The sequence below is a fragment of the Coccidioides immitis genome (assembly GCF_000149335.2).
Source record: "Coccidioides immitis RS genomic scaffold supercont3.5, whole genome shotgun sequence".
Lineage (NCBI taxonomy): Eukaryota > Fungi > Ascomycota > Eurotiomycetes > Onygenales > Onygenaceae > Coccidioides > Coccidioides immitis.
In genome coordinates, this window is record NW_004504307.1 from 911,883 (window position 1) to 933,556 (window position 21,674).

Below are 21,674 nucleotides of genomic sequence, written 5' to 3' on the forward strand. Positions count from 1 at the left end.
ACTATCAACTACGTCACAGCAGAGACGGAGATACCTTGGATACTAGTTTCAGGACCGGTCACTCCGGCTGCAAATCATACGATACCCAGCCTCGATTAGTAATCATATCGCGTCGGGAGATTCGCGGGCTGGAACGCGACGTTATCAGATCAAAGACGGGGAAGCGGTGGGCGACCCTGATACACGGAGATGCCCATTCAAAGGTTCATGTTATCAGTCACTGTGAGGATTTAGAGGTTTCTTTTCTTGTCAAGTGTGAATAAGAGGTACCATTTTACCCTTTTCTCAAGGTCCAAGATATGACTCGACATGATGAGGTTTCGGAGCCAGTTGACAAATATTGCCACGTTCACTAGTATGTAACCATTGTTTGGAAAAACACAATCTAGGTAACTAACTCCTCCTAGAATTCACAGCGTCACTCTCATCTCTGGGGAAAATATGCTGGGTGCGGCTTGAGGAAGAGCATGTACGCTTCACAATCATTCCCGACCAAGGAACCCAGGTATGGGCGCAGTTACCAATTGTGCGTGGATCACCCTAGCGTCCTCGACCTTGAATTGGCATGATAACAGCATTTCTTAGGAAACAATATTCGATTCCTACTCGTTCTCGGCTGCTGCAGGTGTGATCAACCTCGAAGTTCCGATAGCGGCTCTGCACCGGGCCCTTAAATCGGCGACTGATGCGGCGTCAGCAACTTTACGCCTGACCAAAAAAGGATCTCAGCCCCTTCTTGCTCTAACAATTGTCAGTTCCTCCTGGACAGATGGCAAAAACGCCCTTGGCGTTTCTCCTGCCCCCGGGTCCACCTCCCGAACTCAAACGGGAAATCCTACGCAGCCACCATATTCCACGGAACAAGAAGGTCCCCAGCTAGGACCACGCGAACGCGAGACATTAATCACCCAAGAAGTACCCGTCCGCGTGCTCCATCCATCCGTCGTGGAGACACTCCACGAACCACGTTGTCGCGAACCTGACGTTCACATTATTCTTCCCAGCTTAATCCAGCTCAAAAACATCTCTGAGCGATTCAACAGATTAGCTGCAGACACCATGAAGAGTACCGGCTCCACTTTGGTCGGCGGCGTTAGCACCGGTCCAAAACTGGAGTTAAGTGCAAATATGCACGGTTCATTGAGACTGGGGATTGCGACGGATACTCTGAAGATCTCGAGTGTGTGGACAGGATTGGTCAATCCAGAGCTTGATCCCGCGCAGGTATCCCAAGACGAGGCGCATGTGCTACCCAGTGAGCGAATGAGGGCATTAGGTGGGGAGAATGGCGAAAACGAGGAGGGGTGGGCGACTGTACGAATAGATGGTAAAGACTGGGGACGCGTCTTAAGCGTCGGGCGACTGAGCCCAAGGGTCGTTGCTTGTGAGTTTATAGACGCACAGCCCAGAGTTTAAACTCTCATTGGTTGCGTCTGCTTTTCGATATCCACGCTTACTTTGGTCCCTAGGTTTCATTCATAATACCGCTTTGATTCTATATGTATATCTCCAGGATAGCTGTAGCGGAGACGACTCCTGTTTAACCGTAAGTAATCGTCGAAAATCAGCAATTGAGACCACAAAGGCTAACCATGTGCTAGTATTATATTAATTCTTATGCCACCTAAAACCGCAGTAAATCAATACCTTCCCAAACTGCATACCAAACACACTAGCTGAAGATATTTCTGGCGCTTACGGTGGATATAACAAAGACGAATAGGCTTCAGGTTTATGGCAAAGGGGGCGGCCTTTCTCGCACCCATGAGTTGGTCTGAGCTAGATAAAATGTCTGCACGAGACAAAAAAGACCATCAGAGATTCAAAGGAACTCAAATCAGAAAGACATGTAGTGAAATGGTCTCTATGAAGATTAAGTACATGGTTATTTCTTTGGAAGCTTCGTATAATACACAGGCTGAACTTCAAGTGCAAAAAAACAAACGTCAAGTAGAAGGATATAAAACTAAGGGTCCGTAAGGATGAACCCGAATCTTCGAGATCCCTTTTATTACAAATGGTATTCGAAATGAGAATTATAATGCAACAGACTCCAGGGAACAAGCAAATAACAATGGACCAAAAAAAAAGAAAAAAGAAAAAAAGAAAAATAATACTTCCGCAAAGGAAACATCAAGCCAAAGGACATGAGTTCCATGCCATTGAATCACCATCGCTCATCAAGACATATGTGCTTAGTATCCAAAAAGCTCGACTTAAAGTGTGGCCTAGGAATTTTAACATGAAAAAAGGTCCAAAAGTTAGTAGCAATACCCCCTGATACATGCAGTTGATATCTATGGTTCCTTTCACCTCGAAGGAACACCTGTAAGAAATAGTTTTGCTGTGAATGCCGCGCACTAAAATCATGCATAGATGAGACCGAAGCAGAGCAAAAGCTAATGCAAGTGTGCATAATAACTCGTCAGATAGGATGAAAACATTGAAATCATTTCGCCATGACATCAACATAACCACGGCCCTTTCTCCGTGTTTTCATTGTACCACCCTTTCGTGCTTGGGGGGCTCCAAGAAGATCATCAATGGAGCTTGCATTACTCAATGATGTACCAGGGCGTGATGGCGGTCCTGTGGGAGCGCCGGCCGATACAGATCTTGGGATTGCACGTGGGCTGTCGGATGGTGGTCCCAAGGAGCTTGACGGCGGAGTGGGTAATGGTGCGATGCCTGGTGGAGGGGCTGATAATGTCCCTCCTGGAACAGCTGAAGGACCCGGTCGTCCATTCGTAAGATTGGGGGTTGTCGGTGTTTGGGAAGTGCTCACAGACTGGCTTGATGGTGCAGAGCTCTTGGGCGGGGGTGGAGTAACCGCTGCAGTGGCGGCACTGCCGGGGTCTTTCTTATTAACCCACCTATTCAACTCTTTGTCAAAATAGAATGAATTCTCGTCGCCGAGGTCTGCGCGAACGGCACCGCCGCTCTCTTTCTTTCCAAACCATCCAGAAAACCAACCTTTCTTCTCCGTAGCAAGGGGTCGTTTGGCTACCGGCAACTTAGTTAGCGATTGGTTTTCATCCCCGCGGAAGAAAACACTTACCATCAGCTTCTGCAGCTTTTCTAAAGGCCTCAGCTGCCTCACGATCCATTTTTTCCTTTTCAGAAGCTCGGAGTTGGGCTGCGCGAGCCATAAAATCATCATCGTCATCATCCATAAAGGACTTTTTCTTTGGTTTCTCTTCATCTGAATGCTCGTTGTCTTCAACATTAGCAGAGTACGAGGGAGGTTCGTAGCCAGTACTGAAGGATGGCGGCTCATAAGTGGGTGGCTGGTATCCGCTCTGTTCTGTTGTCGTCGTTTTAAGGTTTGTTTCGTCATCTCTTGTAACTTGCTCCGCTAATGGCATGTATCCCGTCTGGTTTATGCCAAAACCATCAGGAAGGGTTTGTATAGCAGGCATTTCACTAGTAGGAGATTGAATTTGGGGAGAATAAATTTCTTCTACAGGTGCGAGAGGTGCATGACTTGCTTGAGGAGGCGTTATATGAGAGCCGATAGTGGCAGGTGACGCGTAAATATGATTTGGCATTGATCCGTAGGCATTGCCCTCTAACGGCGTCGAAGGATCCTGAGAATTGCGGCGCTGCGAATAGGAACGACCTGCAGTTTGGGGAGGGGACCTTTGGGCATCTAGGGATCGACGGCCACGAGACTGTTCGGGAGAAGAATAGGGAGCATAATACTGGCTATTAGGAGCATATCGAGAACCCGAGGACGATGGAGCAACCGGCTGAGAAGGGAAGTATGATCCATGTCCCTCCGCAACTGAGGGAGATCTGCTGATAGGGGGAGTTCCCGCAATTTTGGCAAATGGGCCAATGTCTCCGTCTCCTCCCTTCCCTGATCCATTGGATGTCACCTCGTTATCATCACCGGAAACGAAACTGTTAAATTTGGCCCACATCGATCCGGACACTTTCTCCATGCTAGGCTTTGATATCCACGACGACGAACCGTCCGTAGGAGCCTGTCTCAAACGGTGTGACAGCTCATCCAATTCAGCAAAAAATCTTTGATGATAATACGGTGATTTCACGTTCGACTTCGAGGTTACAATGGAAACAATTGCTTCGCAGTATTGTTGAGCTTCGGACTTATGACCCTCCTCAGCAAGATACATCGCATGCCGTAGCTTGAAAGCTTGAAGGTGCGCCAGGCTAGGGGAAGGTGAAGCGGCCAGAACAGATGTCGCGAATTCGTACACTTCTGTCAGCAAGCAAGCCTCACGTTCCACCATGAAAGTTGTTGGGTTTCGCCAATGGTCGGCACCTAGAAGAACGATACTAGCTTGGGGGTCGCGCGCATCACCAAAGATGGGGCCAGCCGCCGTCCCAGCCACTAAAGAGCAAATATGTGATGCCTCGACTCTTCCGTAAGACGCAAGGAGTCGACCGAGCGCCCGGAGGGCCTGGTGGTCTTGGGCAATTTTGTTTTGCAATATTAGGTTCACCGTATCCCTCCATTTGTTTAAGCCTTCAAGAGCATCCTTGGGGGCGCCCGTGCCAGCATGCACGCTGACCATCTGGAGACCAGCTCTTGCAGAGGGAGGTACGAGCTCGTCAATGCTCTCTTCAAAATTGCCCGCAAATATCTCGTACAGGGCTGCTAAAGACTCTGTATTTTTGCCCAAAGATCGAACTTCGCGACGAATGAATTCTTGGGTAACCTGCTTCCACACCGATTTGTCTAGGGTAGATGAAATAAGCATTGCATGACCCCACAAGCGATGATCGACTGCGTCCCATACGGCTTTTTGTCGATCGCCGGCCACGAGGCTTTTGTGGATAACATCGATCCCTAAACTGCTGGCAGACTCAGATTTCAATGACCCACTAACAGAGTCGCCGGTACTTGGGTATTCGAATTGAGAATTCATCGCCATGCTTCCAGGAGAGAATATACTTTGAAGACTAGCCTCTGCCGCTGTAGAACCTCTTAGTGCTCCATCATGTTCCACTAAAACTCTCACGACCTTCCAAAGTAAGATACCGTCTTCGCGGCGGTGTTGGTGCACAGGATCGACATGGCCATCAGTTGTTGATGGGGCACCTTCAAGGGCGGATATCATGGTAGAGAGCCAGGTTAAGACGTCCTTCTTCTTAGATTTGGACTTTAGGGGTCCTGGAAATTTGTCCAGTGGTTCGTTATGCGGGAGAATTTGGCTGATTGGGCATGTTTTAATATCACCAAGTGTGGGTTTGATCCGAGGGGTCATCTGGCCTGTGGCATATCGGGGGATATGCTTTGGGAAAGTGGACAAGAGAGTTCCGCCGAATCCAAATTTGAAAATCGGAGCCCCTTTCCAACGTTCAAGAGGATCGTGCTCCTGGCCATCCGTTGGTACAACAAAATCCAGAGCTTGAGTAGGACGATTGTTGGCAGCTGGGGCGTAGGCGGATTGCAATAGGGGTGCCTGTATTGATGATTTTGAACCATGAGCTGATGCCGGCCTGACGTAGGCGTTTTGGTTCGACGCAACGGAGCTTTGAAGAGGCATCATTCTCCCTGGGGACTGAGTCATGGACCGTTTGGGTGGAACAATTTGTGAATCTGATCCGAACTGGGGAACACTGGACGTTGGAATAATCGACGTAACTGGTAAAGAGCCCCGTTTTCGTGGTGGAGATGGATATGACTTGGCTGTTTCATGTTGGGCTAAGGGGCTTGAGGTTCGGGGTTGGAATGGAAGTGCATTGACAGAGGATTGCACAGTAGGTGACTGCGATACATACGTCGCTGAGCTTGTCATACATGCTGACTGAGGTGGGGCAGGGGAATAACGGGGAAAAGGGGCAGGTTTCGTGCCTGGCGGCGGAGGTTGGGGTGAATAACGAGAGGTTGTAGGAGCCGGTTGTGGAGGAGGCGCAGAGAGATTTGAATACGGATCCAAACGCGCAGGAGGTTGCAGTTGAAATTGAGAATAAGGGTCACTACTTTGTTGTGGGAGAGAAGGTGGTGGTGCCACCGGCGCCATCGGCAAATTACTGGCCGGTTGAGACATATTTGGCTGCGGAGTGTAGCGCCCGCGAGTCGACGGGCGGGACCTTGACACCACAGGAAGCTCTTCGAAAAAGCTTCCAGTCCTAACTGGTTCCTTGGTTGATGGAGGGGTTGTATCGGGACCTGAAACGGGCGGCGGAGCTGCCACAGGAGAGAAGTTCGGGCCTGGAACCATGTAGGATGAACTTGGCGGGCGGGATCCTGACATGGAGCTACTGCGAGGTGGAGGATTTACTCCGACCGGGGGAGCAATCTTGCGAGGAGGTGCATGCTTTGGGCGCATGTCAAATGGCAAGTCATACGGGGATTGGTATCCAGCCTTGGATTGATTTGAGAAGCTCTCGACTTTCGATTTCTCTGGATTGGTTAAATTTCCGAGGGTCGAAGAGTAACCTGCCGCTGGTAAACCTCCAAGCATTTCTGACGATGATGGCTGATGTGGAGTGTAAGTATTGACTGGAGGCTGTTCGGACCCAACCTGTGATGCAGGCTGCACCGGGTGGCGTTGGTACTCTGCTGTGTGCGTATTGGCGCCTTCAATTGATCCGTCGAGGGTTTCATTTTCGATCAATATATCATCGTCTCCTAGAAATGCTTTCCACCGCTCAGCTAATTCCTCCTCTCCAAGATTCTCGGCTACTCCAGGTTCAGCCGGACGTATTACTTCTGGCTTTTCATCTTGGACCACAGCCACGGATTGGTGGTGAGGTAACTCTTTTCCGGGATCAAGACTTGGCAACGGGTGGTCTTCTGGCATAGAATTGGGCTGCGTTTCAGACAGTAGCTCAAGACTAGGCTCTACGTGAGCCGGGCCCTGTGAATTGAAAAAGTCGGCCTCGCCTGTCGACTCATCCTCCTGAAATAGTGAGTCGATCGCTTTGGTTTGCTGGCTTTCATTGGAAGGCTGGACATTGCCATTGCTCAAGTGGGAAGCCATATCATCAGAACGTGGTTCAGACTCTAAGTGGGCGACCGTTGGTTTTGATTGAGAGCTTATTTGGCTAAAAAAGTCACCGCCACCTTCGTCGTCTGCGAATACGCTGTTCCACGAGTTGACCTTGTCATTCTCTGCCGAATAAGGTTCAGTCACGAGCTGAGTAGATAGATCTTCCACATGGGCATCAGTAGACCGATCCCAAACGTCCCTTGTATCGTCATGTGTTTGTCCGATCATCGCCTGAAAGTCGATGTTGTCGTCAGGAAAGGTGTTTGTTCCCGTGTCATCGTCTGATCCTTTGAAAGAATCAATGAACGGTGAGCCATTGTTCGAGTCAATAACAGCACCCTCTCGAGTCTTCTCAATTGATTGCATATACTCAGAGCCAGTTATATCCACATGGCCACTATTTTCTAACCTTGTCGGAGCCTCAGGGAATGCCTGTAGGTATTCCACATCCTTAGTCTCATCGAGAACGTTATCAGGAGGGGACGCTTCTGGATCGCGGTGTTCTAGTTCAAATTCTGTAGGTGGGCACGGGGCAAGATCTGGAGTTTGGATAGGGACGGAGGTTTGGGTAGCGACCTCATGTAGAACGGAGTCAGAAAAATCTTCGGGCCTGTGCGCCGGATTCCATGCCCCGAGATGGATCGCATCTGTGAACAGGCCGCTTTCATGGCCCAACACCCGATCTTCTGCCATCAAGAGTCGATATCTCGGCTCTGTGTCCCGTGTGCTTGAAGTTTTGTTCGCAGAGAAGGGGGCGAAAGAGCGACTGACGTAGCAGGAAGAGAAGCGCGACCAGCTTGAAGGAAGGACGGTAACGCTGGCAACCCTCAGAACAAGGCAAGCCGGGATTCGATCATGATGATAAGTAGAGCGTCTCACAAATGTGCCTCGTGAAGAAATTATCGGACACCTTGAAGATCAGGAGGTTCCCGTCTTGTTGCTCGAGTCCGGCGTAAGAAAAGTGACGCTCTACCAATGAGAGGCGATGACACGCGACGGAACAACAGCGGCCCGAAACTGGCCAGGTAAACATTAAATCACTAGGTTTCGAGGGTGGGAAGTCCGCAAAACCACTTCGAGAGATGGAACAATAAAATAAGACTGCTATTTCAAAAGAGGCCAAAATTGACCCGAGCGATCCTCTTCGCCCTCACAGCCCGCTGCTTCGCGTGCAAAAATCTTTCAAATTTGAAGCGTTTCAGCTCCTTGGAACATCATAATTCCGCTCGGCCTTCGCTGCGCCACACAGAGCCTACGAATCACGTGCTAGTTTAGTTGCATCCATGCCCAGTGTGTGGCACCGCTGTCGTTAACCAGCAGCGGATCGAAGCGCACCGCAGGCAGCTGGACATCGCAACCGCGACGCTGCTACGAATTCACGAATGAGACGATCGGTTGACGTGTTCGGCTAAAAATACGGTGGGTTTGGTTTTACGTTCCGCAAGCATCTCTCGGTCACCTCGCCCTAATTAACTACTGCAAACAACGACAACAAACTGCCTGCTGCATGTCTTTGAAGCTCCTCTGAACAGCCAAACACGGTCCGCCGGGACCGGGATCCAATAATATGAATATGAATACTGTCTTCATACTGCGATAAATCTCGCCTCTCAATATGACGTCTTCACACTCTCACCGTCCGCTCAATTCGAGAACCCCCTCCGTCCTCTCAGACTCTGACGATGATCTCGATTTGGAGGAGCTCGGCGCCGGAACGTCGAGGCTACGACCTGGTCACGATTATGGACCTTCACGAGGTCATGAAAGGAACTGGTCCAGCCCTGGGATTGCCCTAAGGAATATCAGGACCTCCGCTCGAAATCGCTTGAGAAATCGTGGCTTGGGAAGCAGGGGACAACAGCTACAAGATGATGATCTGGATGCCTTGCTCTTTGACCAAGAAGACGATGGACGAAGGTTATCCCGTGCTGCGTCGAGTTCTGCAGATGATAACGCCCCTCTCCTTAGCGGTCCGAACCAGGACCCTCCTTCACGTCATCCTCCAAAGCCGGACAGCTTCTATGCAAATTTGGGCTCCAAGCTACGAATTCCTGGATTTAACGCATACTCTTCGCCCCAGGATCCCAGAGGCAGCCTTGCCAGACCTCCCTCTTCAGAGCCCAAGCCTACTCGGTTAGTTCTCGTCGGCCAACAACAGAGCGTTCGATACCCCGCGAACATTGTTTCAAATGCCAAATATACCGCCTGGAGTTTCCTTCCACGTACTTTGTATAATGAATTCTCATTCTTTTTCAACATTTACTTCCTTCTTGTCGCCCTGTCTCAGATCATTCCCGTGCTGAGAATTGGTTATATGTCGTCTTACATCGCCCCCTTAGCCTTCGTGGTAACCATATCCCTAGGCAAAGAAGCACTAGACGATATCGCTCGCCGGAGAAGGGACGCAGAGGCAAACTCAGAGGAGTACACAGTTTTGACATTTCAATTAAGCCCATCCCGTGCGGCCACGGTTGATCCTCACGATGAAGGAAGCGGCCCTTTTGAGGTTGTGAAGAAATCTAAGGATCTAAAAGTCGGGGATATTCTGAAGATACGAAAGAATCAACGTCTTCCTGCCGACGTCGTTGTTTTGCAATCCCTACACCACGAATCTTCAACCTCCATCGCTTCAAACTCGACTCCTAACAGCGAAGATGCCGCTCAAGACGCTGTTTGCCAGGAAGCCGGTGGCTCTGTGGACACATTTATTCGTACCGATCAGTTAGATGGCGAGACTGACTGGAAGTTACGAATTGCTTCTCCCCTTACCCAAACTCTCCCCCTCTTAGAATTTCGGAGCATTCGAATAACGGCTGGAGCTCCGGAGAGAAGCGTGAATGAATTTGTTGGGAGAGTGGAACTGGCGCCCGCTTCCGTCTTATATGACTCTCCTATGGAAGCTGGTGACGGTTCAGAAAATAACAATGAATCCTGCAAAATCTCCCAAACAAAATCCGCCCCTCTCACTATCGATAATACGGCATGGGCAAACACCGTTCTAGCCTCAAATACTACAACGCTTGCTTGTGTAATATATACAGGCTCTCAGACTCGTTCAGCAATGTCGACATCCCCTTCGCGATCCAAAGTTGGCCTCCTGGAATACGAAATCAACAGCCTAACAAAAATATTGTGTGTCTTGACGTTATCTCTGTCTATCATTCTCGTTGCATTGGAAGGATTCCAACCTACAAGCGATAAGAAATGGTACATTGCTATCATGGTCTATCTCATTCTCTTCTCAACTATCATTCCCATGAGTCTGCGAGTGAATTTGGATATGGCGAAGTCGGTATATGGAAGATTTATCGAACGAGACAAAGGAATTCCCGATACAATTGTGAGAACTAGCACCATCCCCGAGGACCTAGGGAGGATTGAGTATCTTCTTTCCGACAAAACGGGCACCCTAACCCAAAATGGTAGGTTTGCTAGGATGCCTCCAAGGAGATTTGTACGTACGCTAACCTTTCATCAGAGATGGAACTGAAAAAAATACACGTTGGGACCGTATCATATGCAAATGAAGCGATGGAAGAAGTTGCAGCTTATGTTCGACAAGGTTTCTCTACAGCATCTAATCCCAACCACCCCCACTTGGCGGCCCTTGTTACGCCATCCTCGGTGAATACAGCCCACTCTGGAATGGCTGGCAGTACCCGGACGCGGCGAGAAATCAGTTCTCGAGTCAGGGATTTAATAATGGCTCTCGCCATATGCCATAACGTTACACCGACACTAGACGAGAAGGATGGCCAAGCAATCACGACCTATCAAGCCTCATCTCCCGACGAAATAGCAATCGTAAAATATGCACAGGAAGTGGGTGTTCAGCTCGCATACCGCGACAGGCAAAAGATATTGCTGCGATCCGTGGAGACAGGCAAGGTTGTCGTGAGAGCCCAGATCCTAGACATTTTCCCCTTTACATCGGACAGCAAACGAATGGGTATAGTCGTTCAATTCTCCCACACTCAAGGGGTAGAACAGGCCCAGGACGAGATATGGTTTTTCCAGAAGGGCGCCGATACGGTTATGTCTTCAATCGTAGCAACCAATGACTGGCTTGATGAAGAAACAGCCAATATGGCTCGGGAGGGCTTAAGGACACTGGTAGTTGGAAGAAAGAGGCTCTCACAAGAACGGTACCATGAATTTTCCAAGAACTATAAACAAGCGTCCTTGTCGCTTAGTTCCCGGGATACCCTCATGGCAAAGGTAGTTCACAGCTACTTGGAGTGCGATTTGGAACTTCTTGGAGTAACTGGTGTGGAGGACAAGCTTCAAAAGGATGTGAAACCATCTCTTGAGCTCCTTCGAAACGCCGGCGTCAAGATATGGATGCTTACCGGTGATAAGATCGAAACCGCGCGATGCGTGGCTGTTTCTTCAAAGCTTGTGTCCCGTGGCCAATATATCCACACGGTCTCAAAGCTAAAAGATCCAGAATCAGCACAGGAAGCTCTTGACTTTCTCCGGAACAAGACTGAGGCCTGCTTGCTCATCGACGGTGATTCCTTAACGTTAATGCTAAGCCAATTCCGCACCACTTTTATATCCATCGCTGTTCTTTTACCAACTGTGATTGCATGCCGTTGTTCTCCAACGCAAAAGGCAGAAATTGCGCTTCTTATTCGACGACATACCAAGAAACGAGTCTGTTGCATCGGGGACGGTGGAAACGATGTCTCTATGATCCAAGCCGCGGACGTTGGGATTGGTATCGTGGGGAAGGAAGGCCGACAAGCGTCTCTCGCCGCTGATTTCAGCATCACCCAATTCCACCACCTCACGAAACTTCTCGTATGGCATGGCCGTAATTCCTATAAACGGTCCGCGAAACTGGCCCAATTCATCATGCACCGAGGCTTGATCATCAGCGCGTGTCAAACCATGTATAGTATCGCGAAACACTTTGAGCCCAAAGGCCTTTTCATCAACTGGCTCCTCGTTGGGTACGCAACGGTCTACACCAACGCACCCGTGTTCTCTCTGGTGCTTGATCGTGACGTTGATGAAGAACTCGCAAATCTCTACCCAGAACTATACAAAGAATTAAAATCAGGCCGCAGTCTCAGCTACCGATCGTTTTTCACATGGGTGCTTGTATCAGTATATCAAGGCTCTGTCATCCAAGGCTTCTCCCAGATTCTCGTCGACGCGACTTCCGGACCCAGGCTCATCAGCGTCTCTTTCACGGCTTTAGTTCTAAATGAACTTGCCATGGTTGCCATTTCAATCACAACATGGCACCCGATTATGATATTCTGCATCATCGGCACCGGATTAGTCTATGCTGCCAGCGTGCCGTTTTTGGGTGATTATTTTGATTTACGTTACGTGGTCACGGTAGGGTGGGTTTGGAGAGTCGCGGTTGTGTGTGCTATATCGTTGATACCTGTATGGGCTGTCAAGCTTATCAGTAGGACCTGGAGTCCTCCCAATTATCGCAAGGTTAGAGGATAGCCTATGTGACCTTGCATAAAACATTGCACGGCGTTATTTTTGGGGAATTAAGATGGGTGTCAGAATTGTTTTCGTAGCGTTGCGGTGAGTTACCCCGATTTACTTGATATTCAATGTACTACTCCGTATCTGCTTTGGATTTAGATTTATACATCCCTGGTTTCATGTATTTTTTTATTCTTAGATTATACGGTGTCTCCAAGCAAAACTTCATAAACAACGCCATTTAATAGTTCGATACGAGCCACATTATGGCCCAATTTAGTTCAGACCCCAACTGGTAACTTACAAGAATTGCAATGCATTCTAGCTGCACCTATCAACAGCACATATTCTACATTAGAAAAGGCATGTATCATTAAGCTCCTGAACATATATACAGATAAGGAACTAGAAGCATTAAAGGGTGCAGGAGAAATGTGATGCAAAGGTAACGACGCACGAACGCGGCAGAAGCTATCAGGCTCAAGTATGGAGTACGGAGCAACCGGATGGTAAAATGCAGTATGCGGGCTTGCCTCCAAATGCAAGGATAAAGCCACCATAACGCCACGTGCAGTAGTTAAAATCATAATGGAAAGGGAATAAAGGGTAGAGAAGAAATTCGAGTAGGTGCCGCTTTCACCGAGGCCCTGTCAAAGGATTGCGCGAAGCGTAGCCGCCGGAACCGCCTCCTCCATGGAGTCTCGCCCTCAACCTCTCCTGCGCCGAAGCAGCAGAAAGCGTACGGTCTGGCCCGGGACGATTCTGCGCTGCTTGGGATGCCTGATAAGAGCCCGCCATTTGGCTTGGAAGCGGTCTCGCACCCCCTGTTGCATTCCCTGTATTACTTCCCGGCTGACGTGCCGACTGCGATCGATCAAAAGGGTGGCGGGGAGTACTCGACGGCGAGGGACGGCTGGGCAAGCTCGACGCGGATGGCTTGAACCCGGAAGACTGTGGTGTGTTTGCGCCTCGACCTAGTCGCAGACTCGAGGTTTGCGGTTGCGCTGGGGGTGCAGAAGACGGTGCGGAGTCGCTCCACAGATCACCTAGACCACCGCGACCGCGGCCGGCTGGGGTACTGGTTTGGCCTCCATAGCCTTGGAAAGAGGCCTGTGTGGCGACGGTGGGTGGTGGTGGTTGTTGTGGGGATTTCGGATCAGGAGGAAGCCAGGGAGGAAGACGGCGACCTTTTTCGGTGTAGTATGCCCGTAGGACGTGAGAAATGTGTGAGTTATCTTCATTTTCTGGGTCATCGGTTTCGTCGCCGGAGGAGATGGCGCGACGCAGTGACGTGAAGCGGGTGCTGAGGTTGGAGATTGCAGAGGAGGAGGTGAAAGAGGAGAAATATGAAGACATCTTTGCGATGTGGTATAGTTCCTGCTTCAATGACCAACTCTTTCAGTTTACTTTCTGCGGCAAGTCTTCTGTTCCGCCGTCAGAACGGATAATTTCTGGCCGCTGCACAATCTGAAATGCCTTCCAAGGATCATGGAGGTTGTGAACGCGAGGTTGGCAGAAAAAATAACAAGTGGCTATTTTCGTATTGAATGTGATATTTGAAGCAACTCGGATTGCTATCTTGACGATGTTTGCCCGTTCAAGATCTATAATGCCTTTGCTGGTGGCTGTTTTGCATGGAGATATGAAGGGGTGCTGGTGGTGAAATTGAAACCGATGTCACGTCACACCAAAGTCAAACAGGCCTATTCACAACCACATCCAGCAGTGTGTATCTCCCTGGCTACAAAAGCATGGACTAAATATTTACATGACTGCGAATGTCTTCGGATCCGTTGCCATCGTTTCCCTTTCTGAACCCAGGAGAGTTCCGGTCAATATGCTCTTCGTTTGTAAACCGTGTCACTGGATACTCGGGGGACCTTCGGACATTGGGCTGGACCAATGTAAAGCAAGATTACCAGGTACAGCGGATGGATTGCACTGGGATTAATCACAAGACAGTGTCGGCTAATGTTTCACTTCTCTCGTCCTCCCCAGGATGGAAGTGCTATGTTGATTATCTCTCGGATCATCGACTTGCCTCAATGGGCCAATGGCGAACAGAATGATGAAGGAAGCTGTCTCCAAGATGATATAGAAGATGATGATCCTGTGGGCATACCATATTCCTCGTACTCGTCTATTGATGTCGGAGCCTACTAACACCTCTTTCACAGGAAATGTTGATTAGGCCGTCATCTATTTCGGGGACGAGCAAGGTAGAAATGGAATATCACATCCTTCTATCTCCGACTTATCAAGTTCCTGTTTTACATTTCTTTTTCAAAAATACCCTATATTCTGGTCCAAATGCACTGGAGATCGTATACGAGCATCTTGTTCCTCCAGCCTATCGATCGGACCTGAAGCAGGTGGGAGTGATGGGCGGGATTAGCATGACCGTGCGTAGATCCACGACAAGGGGCACCATTAGCCAGGTAACAAGCCGCGCGATCAAAGCTGATAATGACACAGAACCATCCGATATCAGGTATCCCAGTATATTTTATTCACCCTTGCAATACAGCAAGTGCCTTGCAAACTGTCCAAGGGAAGGAAGCTCCCACAGCAGAAACATACCTGCCACTGTGGTTAGGATTAATTGGTAACTGTGTCGGCCTCTATATACCGAAGGAGTTGTTTGCGTCCCTAAGAAATAACTCGGACGATTAACAAGTAGTCGTCGATAGAACTTTTTAAGCAGCAAAAGCTCTACGGGCTATCTAGGCGCTACCAATAGGACATATTTCTCGCATCAAGGGCTCCAGTTGAAGTGCCCTCTCTAATGACCACGTATCTGGCTTTACCCCTTGATTCGGTTCCAATGATATATGATACTCGATAACATGTGGCCCAAGAGGCAAGGCACAGGGAGGTGAGAAGCAAATTATTGCTTTCAAACTGGTTCATATTGTCTAAGATCTGGTAGCCATAGATATCATAGTCCAATGAAATAACAGTGCTATCAACAATCCCCATAAACGCCAGGCCATATTCAAAGTTCACTTGAAGTAATTGAAACACTTTTCTATGCCCATAAAGATTATCATGCAAAGATGCTTTCTTTCGCCGGACCCTCCGTTTCGTATTCGATCTCGATCCGAGCGCCCTTTTTGCGTGCCGTAGGAGTAGGGGCTCCACGTTTCCTCTTGGTTCCGGGAGTAGGCTTCTTTCGCTGCGCATCATCTTCGCTATCCTCCTCATCTCCTTCACTACTTTCTTCGTCACTTTCCTCCTCGTCGTCCTCGTCGAAACTGTCATCTCCGCTTCCCTCACCAATCCAGTCCTCGATATCCTCCAGGTCCTCATCTTCATCAAAGTCGCTAACGTATTCAACTTGACCAACGCCTTCCTCCTCTTCCTCCTCCTCCAGGTCTGCCTCAATACCCTCATCCAAATCTTCGTCACGTTCACCTTCGCCTTGGCGCTCCAGTCCCCTCAGTACCTTCTTCCAGATATTCTCTTCGACATTCAGTGGTCGATCACCATAAGCTCCACTCCTTAGACGCTCAATAAGCTCTCTTTCTATAGCTCTTTCCACCTTCGCAGCAGCTTCCGCCTTTCGCTCCCTGGTCGCTTCTCTATGTCTAATCTTTGGCGCAAGTTTCGGTACTATCTTCTCTCCTAACCGTTCTTCCTCCTTGGCAAGCCGTTTCATCCGAATGCTCACCTGCGTGAGGCGCGTGAGACGCTGCTTGCATTTGTGGATCAAAAATTTCGGCCAATAGATGAGTCGCTCATCAAGTTGTTCCAGAGCTTTTGTGTAGTTCGACGATAACCGTATTCGCTCCCACCATTTGTTCGGCATATGAGACCGTTCAATTGTTTTCATATAAAGGTACATTGCGCCGGTCGCAGGATCAGAGCGCACGGTGGCGTAACGGGAATTTGCGAGCGGACATGATTGACGGTTGCAGAGACCAGTGACATTGTATTCATTTCGACAGAAGTTTTGTCCTTTGGTTGTCCTAGATGAAAATAGGGTCAGAATGCAGCCCGTCAGACATTCGCGACTGTGAGAGCTCATCAAGACGTCCTAAGCAAAAGGAGGTCAAGAATGGGGAGCTTACTTCAACTTAAAGGAACAAAACTGCTGGTTGATCACCTGCCATACAATTTCGTCTGAAGCCATATTTACGTGTGGTCTGACTACCTGACCCCAAAATATGCCTCGGTGCGCAGAAAGAATGTGGATGCGCTCCTTCACAGGCTGTTCAGTCCGGCAGCTGCAAAATTATTTTGATAAACACAAAGTTTTTAAAGTTTCGATTATATAATATTACTGCCCAATCACGTGATGAATCCACACCCCCTTAAAACTCAAATTCGACTTCATCCCAGCTGTTTTTCTCTCTCGACTTCCACCTCCCGTCGACCTGGTCTTGAGAAGCACATTCTCAAGCTATTCTTATGTTTATTTTGTTAAGGAAGAAAACACTAATGATATCGCCCAGCCATTCATGAATGAGGGATTGATGATGTGTCGTCAATCCCTATGTACGGGAGTACCGTGGGTGAAAACCATGGTGTATCTCGAATGACTTGTCCTCATTGCATTGATATGCCGGAGCAATATATCTCTTCCATTTGCCTGGTATGAGGCTTTGATAACAAGATCTGGTGTCCGTGACCCCCCCACATGTGGCCGGTCCCTCTCGAAGCCAGTTTAACCTTCCAGATACCCTTCCGATGTTCTTTGTTAGAGATATTAAGAGAAGAACCATAAGTATTGGAGTCAAATTCTGCTTGCTGCCTTAGCATTATTTTCATCTGTTGTGAGATTTGAGACCGGTTTTATTAATCATATCATATCATGATGATCTGGCAATGTGAGTCGCTGTTCACTCAGTCAAGTGAACATGTTCTCCCACTCTTTCTTGATCAATTCTCTCCCATTCACCTTAGGGGCCAGCAGGCATCGGGAACTCCCACCAACTTCAATCTTTTTGTTTTCGTTACACTCAAAATATCCACATGCCAGGCACATGGATATCAGCTTTCTGTATTCTTCCTTCTTTCTCCAGGAGTCTCGTGCAACCTTGATAGGTTTTGGCCTTACCAAAACCCAACTTACCCGATTTTTTTTTTAGCTCAGTTTCCTTTTGAAAGCTGTAGCGGAACCGCTCGAACACCGACACCTTGTTGCCCTGTTCACCCCAGTTAGACCTTGTGGTATTTCTCAGTGAAGACATAATGGTCAATCATATCCGCACCAATACTCCTCGGGCCCAATCCTTTCACTGCCACAGGTGCCGACTCGACTTTGCCAATCGAGTGGAGTATAGTCGTCATATCAATAATTCTTTTGACCACCACCCTTGTAACCTCTGCCGGCATCGAACGGATTTCAATTCTTTTACAGGGCTCCAGCGGCACCTGGAAGCTTTTCATTTATACTGCGAACCATGCCAGTGGTTTGCTCCGTCTACCCAGGGCCTGCGGCAACATAATACTTCAAGGCACTTCATGTGTGTCACCTGCGGGGATTATTTTAACAACCAGCATCAGCTCAGTGTGGTGAGGCACTTACACATCCCATTAAATCCGGATCACATAACGCTAATTCTCCTGAACCTTCCAGCATGCTTTTGTCCACAGGCCATTTGGTGTCCGCTGCTTTGGCTGTAATTTTCAGTTTCCCATCCTTTCGGCATTGTATGGCCATTTCGAGTCAAATCGCTGCCCTTCAGGCATAACCTCTGAGGATATCCAAAATATCGCGGCCGGCTATGTTCGCAACCTGGCCGACAGCAATGGTTTCATTTTCTATTGTCGAGATTGTCAACGAGGATTCAATAGGATGTGCGACCTTCTTCAACACTCAGAGACAAGAACATGTCCAGCAGGCTACTGGGGCGGTAGTGCACGTGTTGGACTGTTAGTTCAATACATGGAGATTCGCCTTCGTAATATCGTGGAATCCCGTCGTGCGGCACCCACCAATGGGGATCCTACAGCTAAGGAGGAGGTTCAAAATGAAAAAGGCGAGGCGAATGATGCTCGGTGTCCTGCATACTCAATTCCTTCTATCGTTATAAGCAAGGTCCCGGATGACAGCTAACTTGTCCTTCAATAGCCATCTCTTGCTGGCCAGGTTCTTCGCTTAGCCTTCCTGTGATTTAGGTCCTTCCACCCATAGAAATTTTTAGTCTTTAGGGCCCCTGGATTTTCTGCCTTTAAGGATAGATGTGCATGCTTTCACTCCCTTAATGTAAAAATTTCTTAAAAAAATGTCTTTCTGTGATAATGATAATCAGTTTCGCTTCTTTCATTTTTCTTCACTCAGATTTGGATTTTCACCAAAGCCTAAGGTTATTTAAGGGTCATCTTCCCTTCTAAAGGGCCCACATCCTTTTCCAGGCACTGATGATTACAAAGTTAGATTATTGATTCTCAGATGGCTTGACTTTGTTGGAAATACCTCCTTGAAAGGTATGGAGTACAGAGAGAGATGATAAACTCTCCTTAGGCAAAAAGAGGTATGGTTAATACTGGTTCGGATTTATGCTGCTAAGGATCAAATGATGTCTTATTAACAAGGCTAGGAAGTAAACAAGTCCAAGACCTTAAAGGCTTTCCATGACCTTTGCGACTGCAACAGCCTTTTCTTCACCAAATCTGCCTGTAATTATCTGAACACAGATCGGCATGCCCTTCACAAGATCCAAATCATCTGCGTTACGAGCAAATGTTAGCTCTAATATTTTCATATCTCCCATTTGAGTATTGTCACTTACATTGCTGGTGATTAAATGCATCGGATTCATTCCTTGGCTTATGGTTCTCCCATTCATCACCTGGAACATCGAGGGATGGATCTACTTTAGTCACTGGAACAGTGGCTACTGCATAGTCTAACAGGTTCCAGATAGCAGTATACCCAAGCCATTGCTTGCTTTCGACCCAGGTTTTCGGGGTATAGCCGACCCAGGGCAACACAGGCATGATCAGCGCATCGATGCCAGATTCACTCCATTGACTGAGGAATTCCGTGCGATACTCGTGCTTCTCCTTGTCGAGCTTTTAAGATTTGGGAAAAGTCAGTATCTAGCGCTACACAGTATTGAATGCAAAGTCAGGTAATGGAATAAGCACCTCTTGACGTTCAGCTCGGGATAGGTTATCCTTTTCCCGGCCAACTAGCATTCCTTGGATGAGTGGCTCATTGACCAATTTACATAATCTTTCACATTCGGCTCCACCGTCCGCGAGGACGGATTTGAGCCATAAATGGAGGCCCTTGACGTGGGAAGATGTGTCCCACTCCACAACTACCAAAGGCGATATATGTTAGCCGTTCGAATATTCACATTTGACCGCCATGCGACATACCTTCATGTCCAGCTCTGCGGAAATTTTCTGCCACTTCGCGAAGCGCGCGCGCCACGGGGGGCTGTGGTTTGACGACCCCGTCATCGAAAACGATTCCTATTTTAAGCGGGCGATCAGGGACCTTGGCGAGGTCTTTCCGCCATGGAATTGGCAGAGCTCGATGTTCCCGTTCCCAGGGTTTGTCAGAAATAAATGCGTCCATGAAAAACTCCAAGCTGTTTAAAGTGGTTGTCAGGGGGCCGGGGACCGGTGGCACGATATGGGCTTGGTTGCTCCTAAGAATACCCCGTTAGAATACAAGACCTTTTTCGAATATGGTAAAAGACGCATCATACATAGATTTCTCCCATGGGATGCGGCCGACGGACGGCATCATGCTGTACAGCCCTTGCAGCGTTGCGGGAATCCGAATAGATCCACCAATATCGGTTCCGATTCCAATGATGCTGCCTTGCGCACCAATGATGGCTCCTTCGCCCCCGGAACTGCCACCAGATATGAGCTTTATGTTGAAAGCGTTCACTGATTGCCCAAACACATGGTTGTATGAATCCGACATCTATATTCTAGCTGTCAATAGCCATAGTTTTGCGAGGGTGCTGGGGCGTATGAACGTACCATGAGGGACTGGGGTATATTGGTCTTACAATATATTACTGCCCCCATTGAGAGAAGCAACTCTGCCACGCAACCATTTCTTGGAGCAGGCTTGCCAATCATTCCAACCCATCCTAACTCGATATTAGAAACAAAAGGATTAATTTGCTACAGCGGCAGAGGTGATCGGTAGAAAAATCACATACCCAACGTGGTATCTATTCCTTCAACGTCAAATCCATCTTTTATGGAAATTGGTAATCCATGTAACGGCCCTTTAAGCTTCCCCGTCTTCTCTAAATGTTCGTCGAGGGCCTTTGCGCAAGCCAGTGCTCGATCAAAGAACAGCTCCGTACAGCAGTTAATTAGTTGATGAGCAATAGCAGCTCTCTTGCAAAATGCCAGTGCAATCTGTTCGCTGGATAGCTCGCGGCTGGCGATCTTAGACAGGAGGACTGTTGCATCTTGGATACTGGTTATAGCTTTCTCGTCTGGGGTGAGCAAATTAGAGGAATCTATGAACTCTTTGGCGTCCGTTACGTTTGGTGGAACGGAAGAGGAGAGATGCCATTCTCTGGGAATGGCAGTCTTCTGCTGGGCTCGCTTTTCTAAGACGGCCGGTTTCCAATGAGGCTGCGTCATTATCTTCGGTGTAGAAGAGCTCCGCTCTATATCTACTGTTAACAACTTTTTACTGGGAAAACGTGAATCTAAGGGACGGAAGTCAAAGAAACCAAAAAATGAATTGCTATATAAAGAGCTTTAATCAAACTTGGAAGAAGAAAAACAAGGTGTATGCATTCCGGTGGTGTGGGGGAGCTTGGGGTTGACTTGTTACGAGCTTCGGCATTTCGGTCGTTTGAGAGCATCAGCCCGGCGGGGTAGACCCGATTTTCGGCTAGTTAAACACGAGCAGCGAGTGCACATAACTACTCTATACACAACTGGAACTCGAATTACGGTCATACTACGGAGAGTTGAATAGAAGATTTTGTATTTTCAAAATCATTGTTGGTACGAAATGCTAGTCACGAGCAGGCGACTCGATCTCGGAAGTGCGGGGATCATCGGTAGTTAATGGGGTGGCCTGGACGGAGTACGGAGTAGATTACGGACAAATGCAAATATAACTAACTAGTTAACTCTCCCGCTAATAGCAACGCCACTACCAACACATTGGTTTTGGTGTTCCACTCTGGCGAAGGATCAAGTCTTATGTTTGGCAGCTCTATTATTGTCTACACGGAAGCAAGGCGTTCTCTGGATATATCCCCCAACATAGACCTGTGCTTTTGAGATATCCTTACATCCTTGTGGACTGGATAGAAA

The 21,674-nt window shown here is 48.4% G+C and overlaps 8 protein-coding genes across 10 annotated transcripts; 4 read left to right on the forward strand and 4 right to left on the reverse strand.

The window, feature by feature from the left end:
* Positions 1-164: 164 nt before the first annotated feature.
* Positions 165-1,993, forward strand: CIMG_10169. 2 transcript variants are annotated; one of them, XM_004444620.1, is made up of 5 exons: positions 165-355; positions 408-526; positions 586-1,384; positions 1,470-1,546; positions 1,602-1,993. In XM_004444620.1, exons 1-5 carry the CDS (start codon positions 310-312, stop codon positions 1,626-1,628), a joined length of 1,068 nt encoding a protein of 355 aa, XP_004444677.1. In that variant the 5' UTR covers positions 165-309; the 3' UTR covers positions 1,629-1,993. The 2 variants fall into 2 exon arrangements, with proteins under 2 accessions (XP_004444677.1, XP_004444678.1); XM_004444621.1 differs by having other exon boundaries at positions 586-1,546.
* Positions 1,832-8,104, reverse strand: CIMG_10170 (COPII coat assembly protein SEC16). The gene is made up of 2 exons (XM_001239147.2): positions 3,059-8,104; positions 1,832-3,003 (listed from the first exon to the last, which is right to left on the reverse strand). Exons 1-2 carry the CDS (start codon positions 7,656-7,658, stop codon positions 2,450-2,452), a joined length of 5,154 nt encoding a protein of 1,717 aa, XP_001239148.1. The 5' UTR covers positions 7,659-8,104; the 3' UTR covers positions 1,832-2,449.
* Positions 8,105-8,315: 211 nt separating this feature from the next.
* On the forward strand, positions 8,316-12,606 carry CIMG_10171 (phospholipid-translocating P-type ATPase, flippase). The gene is made up of 2 exons (XM_001239148.2): positions 8,316-10,387; positions 10,444-12,606. The coding sequence occupies exons 1-2, from the start codon at positions 8,581-8,583 to the stop codon at positions 12,429-12,431; spliced, it is 3,795 nt and encodes a 1,264-aa protein (XP_001239149.1). The 5' UTR covers positions 8,316-8,580; the 3' UTR covers positions 12,432-12,606.
* A 157-nt stretch (positions 12,607-12,763) lies between these two features.
* CIMG_10172 (uncharacterized protein) lies at positions 12,764-14,056 on the reverse strand. The gene has a single exon (XM_001239149.2). It carries the CDS (start codon positions 13,770-13,772, stop codon positions 13,053-13,055), a length of 720 nt encoding a protein of 239 aa, XP_001239150.1. The 5' UTR covers positions 13,773-14,056; the 3' UTR covers positions 12,764-13,052.
* A 68-nt stretch (positions 14,057-14,124) lies between these two features.
* Positions 14,125-15,385, forward strand: CIMG_10173. 2 transcript variants are annotated; one of them, XM_004444625.1, is made up of 4 exons: positions 14,125-14,338; positions 14,415-14,528; positions 14,594-14,818; positions 14,892-15,385. In XM_004444625.1, the coding sequence occupies exons 1-4, from the start codon at positions 14,195-14,197 to the stop codon at positions 15,087-15,089; spliced, it is 681 nt and encodes a 226-aa protein (XP_004444682.1). In that variant the 5' UTR covers positions 14,125-14,194; the 3' UTR covers positions 15,090-15,385. The 2 variants fall into 2 exon arrangements, with proteins under 2 accessions (XP_004444682.1, XP_004444683.1); XM_004444626.1 differs by having other exon boundaries at positions 14,175-14,338; positions 14,594-15,385.
* CIMG_10174 (66S preribosome component MAK16) lies at positions 15,096-16,615 on the reverse strand. The gene is made up of 2 exons (XM_001239151.2): positions 16,487-16,615; positions 15,096-16,384 (listed from the first exon to the last, which is right to left on the reverse strand). Exons 1-2 carry the CDS (start codon positions 16,546-16,548, stop codon positions 15,463-15,465), a joined length of 984 nt encoding a protein of 327 aa, XP_001239152.1. The 5' UTR covers positions 16,549-16,615; the 3' UTR covers positions 15,096-15,462.
* A 772-nt stretch (positions 16,616-17,387) lies between these two features.
* Positions 17,388-18,477, forward strand: CIMG_10175 (uncharacterized protein; the record flags this gene model as incomplete). Its single annotated transcript, XM_001239152.2, has 2 exons — positions 17,388-17,933; positions 17,998-18,477. The coding sequence occupies exons 1-2, from the start codon at positions 17,610-17,612 to the stop codon at positions 18,475-18,477; spliced, it is 804 nt and encodes a 267-aa protein (XP_001239153.2). The 5' UTR covers positions 17,388-17,609.
* Positions 18,478-18,894: 417 nt separating this feature from the next.
* Positions 18,895-21,080, reverse strand: CIMG_10176 (acetamidase). Its single transcript, XM_001239153.2, has 7 exons — positions 20,552-21,080; positions 20,367-20,479; positions 20,084-20,307; positions 19,749-20,023; positions 19,512-19,687; positions 19,154-19,436; positions 18,895-19,089 (listed from the first exon to the last, which is right to left on the reverse strand). The coding sequence occupies exons 1-7, from the start codon at positions 20,985-20,987 to the stop codon at positions 18,983-18,985; spliced, it is 1,614 nt and encodes a 537-aa protein (XP_001239154.1). The 5' UTR covers positions 20,988-21,080; the 3' UTR covers positions 18,895-18,982.
* Between the last annotated feature and the right edge of the window lie 594 nt (positions 21,081-21,674).